Consider the following 8,526-nt stretch of genomic DNA (forward strand, 5'->3'; position numbering starts at 1 on the left):
GACAAAAAAAGCAATATTTAGGAATTCCAAACAACGGATACCATGTCTAGTTCATCTCACTAGCTGTAAACATGAACTTATTTGTTTGGTTTATGAAGGAGAAAGTCTATAAAGTTGAGTCATGTAGGGTATATTTTGCTTCGAATTTCCATACAAACCTCTGAATTTCCCGCCATGTTGTCCTGATTACCCATGATGCAATCAAGAGCTTGAACTCGACTATTATTTTGAAAAACAACCCTAATTAACGATACCATAGAAACTATCAATACAAGAATTTACACTTCGCGAGAAATTTTTATTCTTTAAACCTAAATAGCTAGGGTAAAACCAGAATGAATTTTTTCTTAGGGATGTTGTGACAGGATTTGAACGCTTCACTTGCCCACAGGATACCCATTTTGCAATAATAGTTTTTCAATTTCATTAACTAAAGGCAAGAACGCATAAAGAGGAATCAGAACAAATACGAAAACAACGATAGGTCAAGGTGCGAACTAAATTAACCTCGTGCTTTCTTGGTTTGAAGGAGTGGAGTCGAGTCCCATTTCATGTAAGGGCCGGTGACAAGTTTCTTCCTGTACTAGGTCATCGTTGAAACATATGTACGATTTTGCTCGCGTTTGACAAGGCCGTCTAAAAACGGAATTTTATGCTGTTCTTCGAATTTCATGGTAAATTTTATGCCAGGTTGTCTCAGGGTGAGGTATTTGACAAATCTTTGTTGTCAAACAGGGTGGAAGTGTCACTGTCAAAAATGGCGACCACTTTTTCATTCTTTTGTGTTTATGTTAATTAGACCTACTGCCCTCATTTTGAAACAAATATTCTTTAGAAATTTGCTCGTCGTTGCGAGGCTACAAAGGCTTATTAGCATTAAAGCAAAAGGATATTTTCTTGGGCCGCCATTATGAAAGAGGTTAATACTCGTACCTAAACCAAACAAGTACAAGGAAAGGTTACGTTTATACAAACGTTGGCCGTGTAGCACTTATATTTTAAACAGAGTTAACTGAATAGAGGGTAATGGTCAGAGTTTTTCTCTGTCCTTGTGTGGGCCCATTTCCATCAGTAGGGCTAACGCTCACATGGTTCACATGGGATAGAAATCTAGCACTTCACATTACCCTCTATTCAGTTAACTCTGCCTAAACCAGACAGTGGACAATCCTTCCTCTCTTGTACCCATTCTTGTTGAAAGAGGCACATGAAAATACATGCCCAGGACGGTGTCACTTAGAAAAAGAATGGGGGTACAAGGGAGGAAAGATTGTCCGTTATCTAGGTTAGGTAAGTTCAAATGCTTAAGTATTTTCGTTCCATTGGGGTCAACCTTGGGTTTCATACCAATGTGGTCTTATTTGATTTGTCGGAGAAATTTCAATTAATTAATGAAAATGAACTTGCCGTGGAGGATCAATTTCTACTGAGTTTTGTAAGAAGACTTGAGTACGTCTAAAATGTTTAGTATATTCGGTACCAATCGAAGAGGGCACTTGTTCCAAGACATCTCAGCTGTAGGATGCTGATTATTGGATCGAATTGAACATAATCGTGTAACACAAGACTCATTAAGATCAACAAGTTTATTGTTTTGCACCCTTACTCTACATTTGCTCTCTGGCTTGCTAGCGATTGATATTTCATTTAGTTTCTGTTTAGTTCTAATGCAAATCAACTACTGTTCAAGCTTTCTTTCCTCTTTCATTACTTGGTGCACACGGCGCATGTTAACTCTCGACCGCTGACATATGGAAGACAGGGAAGTGAACCACAAACGCCTTCCACGGGATACAGCAAGGCACCATCTTTGTTAGCCTGGGTACCGGGAACGAATTCTAGATCACCATCGACACAGATGAAATCTCTTGAATGTTTGTGACCATGATGTTCAGTCATCAGGTACCCATGATACTCTTCGGTCCATCCAGATGGACAGTCATTCCTTGCAGGCATCATCAGCATTGAACCACGTGACTTCACAAAGCAGACAACACAGGGTGCTTCATGATCATGGCGATTTCTCTTAAAAGGGTCTCCGTTGTATTGACTGACTTGATACTCAGCGCCGTAAATGTATCCTGCATGCTGGTGACCATCTTTGTACTTGTCGTACTTTGGAGTGTGAGGAAGACAAAGGTAGTTGGCTCCACCACCGTAGTGATCGTGCTGTTCACCCCCAATTATCCCTGAAACGTGGAAATGGTATGTAAAACGCATTTAGCTTGCTCAGAGAGGCAAAAACAAGTACTAATTCCTAATTAAATTACACTTCTAAAGGAATTCTCAATGTTGTGGTTTTTGGCCGTTTTTGCCATGCTATGTTTTCATTCAGTCTATTTTTAGCGAGATCAGTATTTCCTTTTGATTCGTGTTCCTTTTGCGTAATTCGTTTTCTACTCCCCACGACCCCTGTGACTTATTACTATACCTATAAAGAAAGGAAAATTTGAGACTTCAAGAATTTTATCACAAGCACCAAAACATGAAGCAAAGTAAGTGTAATATTGCTTGGGCCAGCTGCTATTTTCAACTGATGCAATAAGCTTTTTTCACGGAATGCCTGGCGATAGGAAGCGTTCAATTGCCTTGTTCAGTGATTTTATACCTTTATAGACAATCTGAGCTCCACTGGGACATGTGGTCCTTCCCCACCGAACATACTTCACCCCAGACTGTCCAGTCCCGTCTCGTCCTCTTTCTCCTTTGGCGCCTTGAGGTCCCTGGGCTCCCTGTTGGCCCTTAGGACCAGGAGGGCCTGGTAACGGCTTGTTTGTGCTAGGCTTTCCCGGTTCTCCTGTGAGGAAAAGAGGTACACTCGCATGTGACATCATCATTTGTTGTGTGCTGATGGGGAAAGTTGCAAGGGAGCAGTTTTCCATGGTCACAAACAAAAAGGATGGGTGGGCAAAAGGTAGAAATGATATTTCGTTGTTTATTGGATCAATATTTACAAGATGTACACTATGACAGACAGTTATATATAATTTTTAGACACGCCTGATTATGTTGCTGCAATAATCAACGAAATACCGGGCATCTGCACGTTTTGCCGTGATCCTTCAATCTGAGTAATAGTTCCTGAGATGTAGTTCTTCGGTTAGGTATTTATCCTGTATTAAGTTTGGAAATGGTGCGATGAAGACGTTTAAACACTTCCTATTTAGCGATTGGTTGAATCAAATCATCCTCAGTTTGGACCAGTTTTAACTTCTAATTTATCTCTTTAAAGGGGCTCTACCATGCTATCTTGCTGCATGCTATGGTGGGGTCCAAAAGATAATTATTTTTCTTTTGTTCACTGCAGAATCCATTGGTCAGGTGAGACTACTATTCTCTCTTTTTTTCCAGTACTGATGGAGAGGATTGAGGTAGATTTTAACTTGGATTAATGTTTTTCCAAGTTTTGGCTCTTTCTCTCAGAAACGGCCACAAATAGACCATTTTACAGTTGTAGCTAAGTTACCTGGCCTAAGAATGAAAGCAAGGCTGCCGGTGACCCTGCGTTGGTACAAACCTTTGTGCTTTTCTAATGTTAATGGAGACTAAGTAGAATTACAACAACACAATTTACATGATAAAAGCAGTGAGGTCTGTATCAATACCTCGCAGCCTCTCATAGGCTAGGTCACTGAGCAAACCGTGACTATAAAATGGCCTATTTCGTTGTAAACGCCTCCTTTTCCCCTACATAATAAATTTGATATATAATTGGCAGGATGGTTTTATTTATCAGGCACGAAATAGTACAGTGTTATTAGGGGTGCTTTCCTTAAAGTTTCAGACGTTTTGACCAGAAGACAGCCAAATCTATGACACCTCTGTTAAGTGAAGTTTTAATATGGGCACGTGGTCTCTGAGCAGTGTAAAGTTTCGTTTACCTTTGGGGCCTGTTTTTCCATCCGAACCAGGCTTACCAGCCAATCCTGGTGTCCCTGGTGTACCAGGGGGTCCAGGAGGTCCCATCTTTTCCTTTCCACTGTTTTGGGTATGCTTTCCTTTGAAATTGAAAATGGTACAAAAGAGTTAGAGTTCATAATCGGTAATTCCTTAAAAATCGTTGTTGGCGGTTACATTAACCTTCAATTACTTTCTGTTAAAGAAAATAACCTGAACAAAATAACGTTTTTATGCCAGAATATTGTTGCGCTCATGTACTGGCATGAACATTGCAAATCACGGAAGAGTTTATTTTCTGTTTTGCCTCTAAGAAATGAAAAACTTTTATCACTGAATAGCTTTTCTTTTGAATGTCATTGTCTTATAATGAAGGGTGGGTTTGATACCAACCCAAAAGGTAGGCCACAAGTGAATTGTAAGAATCCCCACTTGATCCCACAGAAGGGAACCGCATCAGTGCATCAAATCTACCAAAAAAAAAAATAATAAATAAATAAATTAAAGTGTTGATATTCATCAGAATTGTTGATTGCGATCAGATGGTGATGTCTGAGCTATAAGAAAGGCGTTCAAGCACAAACAGGTGAAGGCATAATTATATTTTAGGGAAAGAACTTTCAACCCGCATATAACTATCCGTGTTGTGTTATGTCAACATTGCAATGTTAAAGAGTTTTCAGGAGATGGTACAAACGTTTGATTCCGTAGTTCTCATTGCATGAACAAGCCCTGCCGACATGTGGAAAGTTCTCAGTCGTGTGATTTTATTTCTCTTTTTGGTTTTGTTACAGCTGAAATTTTACATGATATCCTGCATGGAGTGGCGAAAATAACATCACTCTTTCCTTCGAATCTTTGATGCTTCCAACCACTTACATTTTCCCATCGTTTGGATAAATAGCTCCAAGCGGGGGAAGTTTTCTAAACTCGTTTCTCTAGTTTGTCTCGTGTCTCCAGTTCGTTTCTCTAGTTCGTTTCACTCAATTGGTAAAATATATTTGATTTTAGCGAAAAAAATTCTCTTTCTGTGCAAGAATCGATAGACATATTCACTCCTTACCTCCTGAACGTCACACACACGCACAAAAAAAAGAAACTACAGCAATATTTCATTTGGAATTAAATTAACTGGCAACATCTTATAATTATTACTGCTGGGAACACGAATAATTAAGACATACCAAGTTTCAGGAGAAAGTTTCAGCCTTCGCTGAATCCCGAGCCTGAATTTTATTTCTGAAAACTATAAAAATGTAAACTCCTAATACATGAAGAATTATATAGAAATGTTATCAAATAACATTAGTGGTCAAGCCGGACTCGACGAAGCAGTTATGAGCGTGGATCTCCGTAAGCGAAAAATACAGTAAATACAACATTGGAAACAATAAACAAATGAAGAAAAATTTTAAAAGATTTCTCCCTGAGTTAGTCTCTTGTATTGGGAGGGTAAGCAGCTATGGATTATCGAGGACAAACCTCTCTTCAAGGCTTTTCAGTCGTTGTTCAAAGCTTTGTGGGTTTTGAGTGATGTTTTTCTTAATTCCTCTGCGTTCGCGAAACAGCATCGACTCAGGCGTTTGTCCAGTTGCATGGTTATTGTGAGTTTTTGGGCGCTGATCATCCATGGCTGAGATATGAGCCAAAATGGTAAAGCACATCATTAACACAACAAGGAAACGCAAACCACACCAAGGGGTTTTCACTTGCGGATACTTCATAGCTGACGAAATAGTCTTCTTTGATCACTGCCTTCGGTACAAGTGGAGTATCAAGTTGGAGAAACGAAATAAATATACCGTAAGCGAACCACTAGAATAATGTTTTATTGATTCTGCAGAGAGCTTCACAAAGATACAAGCTTGAACTTTTTCGCGTTTACAACTGAGATGCCCTTGAACAAAGAGTCACGCGGGTAAATGTCAATACATCAGTCAACGGATAGAAAATTATAACCACCTCGGGTACACAATCAATCTACATCCAAGTGGAATAAAAATATTTTTGTGACTAAGAAACCCTAAGCGATAGCTGACTTGATTAAATAAGTCAACGAAAACAAGCTTTGCCTCAAATAGGACCTGAATATTCCCCACGCACAGTTGGACTGCTCAGACAGATTTGCAAATAACATTTCTGGGCTGATAAAAAATGGTTTCAAAGTAGCTTTGTTCGGCTGGCTTTTTTGAAATCTAACAGCAGGAAATCACAGTGCTTCATTATTAACTGTTTTCAAACCGTTACATTTTGCAACCGCGTTCCTTTGCCATTAATTAATTTCTCGCCCTGACGACGACGTGAACTGAGGAAATTTTAGGTTATATGGAAGTCGCTAGCATCGAACAATAAATTTTCAATTGTTCATGTAGTGTACTGCAAAAATAAACATTCTACATCTGGCTCAATTGACGATGGTCTGTGCAACAAAGAGCGCCGATCTTGCGCATACATTGTTGACATATTACAGTTCTTAGAGCTAGAGCGGCGTTCTTACCTATAAGACGATGTATGTAGATTTGTCTGTAGTTTTCTCTTGAACTAAAGAATACAGAAAAGTAACGCATTAAGCTTTCGGCGATATGTCTGCGCTCCCCTGAGGTCTTTCTGTAAGTCAAGTGAATTCAGTGTTAGAAAATGCTCTGGTCGTTGAAATAGAAACAATTGGGTCATTCGTTGAAGAAATGGAAAGCCGACATGCCGAATGAAGTTTGGTCTGTATAATGCGATGAAAGTAGGAAAAAAAACTTATACGTCTCAGTTTAACCTTTTCTTGAAGGGTTATTTGAATAAGATGAAATGTACGAGAACATGTCGTTTGGACTTGATAATGAAGCGATCAATACGTTTGCAGATTAATGATGCGCTTATGTCTCATTTATCCATAACAAAGAGCTTTGATAAGGACGATGCAACGGCAACAGCGACGCGTCCTAAACTCGGTTTTAATGCGGCAAAAGGGCGTGCTGCAGTTGCAGCTTCAATACCTTTGTTTTCCGTCCTCTGGAAAACAAGAAAGTAAAGCAGAGAGTTTTAGAAAAGACGAAGGCCAGGGCAACGAGAGCTCAACAAAATAATAATATGATCGGTTAAAAGAGAAAAAAATAAATGTACGGCACTTGTTTTATTATCTCGTATTTCTGCCAGTACTTTGCGACATAAATCACTAAACTTAAGGTGAGGAAATAAATTTGAATCTTTTACTCAGAAACCGTTCGTTTTCAACTGTTGAGTTTAAGGATACTTCGCCTCATGACATGAAAGACACGGAATAATCGCGAAACACTTACGCAAGTGCAAAGTTTATATTTTAAGGTGACGTTTTCAGTGTTTTCGGTTCGTCGCTGTCGTAAATGTTCAAGTCCCTAATGAAGTAAAATAGGAATTAATGTAACCACACTCAATCGATGAAGTTCTGACGACAACGCGAACACACCGCAAGAAATCCTTCATTCTCCATATTTACTTCAATAAGGAATTCTTCCAATTCAATACATTTGTAGCATTTTCAGCATTTTTGCTATTGTGATACGCGAACAGTATGGGATATAGACCGGCGGAAAACAGGTTTACGATAGCGTCAAAAAAAGTTGATTGATTTTTCAAGTTACGCCGTTCGTTGGTGTCGCTGTCTTCCTCTCAAAGGTCAAAACTGCATAGCAATACAAAACTCTATTACGTTTAATTCATTTACATTCATTTACAGTATGAAATCATTAACGGTTACAGGGACATATTTTGTGGCGTTCTTTTTATTCCCCTTTTATTTGTAGCAGTTTTGCATGGGCCAAAAGGTGGCCTTTGAGTGTAAGCTCACAGAGTCAGTGGTTCCTCTCGTGCTATGGTGTGTGATTTGGTTATCCCAAGAATACTTGAACACTGAAACAGGTGGAACTGGTAAATTTTGTAACAATATGAAAGGGCTTTATTGTAACACCACGAAAAACAGCAAAATATGCCGGGAGTTGACGACATAATGGGAATGCATGAGGAAGAATCATGATGAGTAAAGATAGGCTCGGTGGCGTAAGAGTTGTAATTGCAAAGAAAATTGACAATAAAGTCAACACAGTACTGATTACCAAGTTAAATACAGGAATATCAAATTAATAAATCACTGTTGCATCAGCTTTTTTCGTCGAGTGAAATGAACGTAAAAGTTTATAACTGATGGGTTAACTGGCTATAAAAGTTTCACCGAGTGAACTCAAAAGCGAAAAGAGAAAACGGGTGATTAGGAGTAATATAAGTTTCTTTGTCGTTAAGAGAGTACGAGCAAATGTCACGATAATGGACGACCAAGTCGACGGCTTTTTGAGTGAAAACGAACTACCCAACATTTCCATATTGACCATCGCCGTTAACAGAAATTCGGTACATGAAAACAATTTCTTTTGTAATGCGGCTCAACGGCGTCAACGGTTGTCCTTAGACGAAAGCGACGTGCCAAAAAAATGCCAGTAAGCGCAATTTAGCGGCGCTACAAAGATTCGATTGAAAAATCTGAAAAATGGGAGTGATCGTGAACGTTGTTGCTATAATTGACAAATGAAACCTGGAAAATATCTGGGGCACCCAACGAGTGGTTTCTTAAATGTGTGTTCGGAACTTTTGAATATTCGAACGCAG

General features: G+C 39.1%; 1 protein-coding gene across 4 annotated transcripts in view; it reads right to left on the minus strand.

Moving 5' to 3' along the window:
- Positions 1 to 1,571: 1,571 nt before the first annotated feature.
- The window catches only part of LOC137979743 (short-chain collagen C4-like), a 40,302-nt gene continuing 33,347 nt past the window's right edge, over positions 1,572 to 8,526 (minus strand). The window contains exons 4-8 of one of the 4 annotated variants that reach the window (XM_068827080.1): positions 5,380 to 6,504; positions 4,291 to 4,367; positions 3,882 to 3,998; positions 2,609 to 2,797; positions 1,572 to 2,189 (exon numbers count right to left, since the gene is read on the minus strand). In XM_068827080.1, coding sequence (XP_068683181.1) covers positions 1,708 to 2,189; positions 2,609 to 2,797; positions 3,882 to 3,998; positions 4,291 to 4,367; positions 5,380 to 5,621 — 1,107 coding nt within the window. In that variant the 5' untranslated portion in view covers positions 5,622 to 6,504 and the 3' untranslated portion in view covers positions 1,572 to 1,707. The other 3 variants (XM_068827079.1, XM_068827082.1, XM_068827081.1) reach the window with 3 other exon arrangements.

This window comes from Montipora foliosa, chromosome 12, assembly GCF_036669935.1.
Source record: "Montipora foliosa isolate CH-2021 chromosome 12, ASM3666993v2, whole genome shotgun sequence".
NCBI classification, from domain to species: domain Eukaryota; kingdom Metazoa; phylum Cnidaria; class Anthozoa; order Scleractinia; family Acroporidae; genus Montipora; species Montipora foliosa.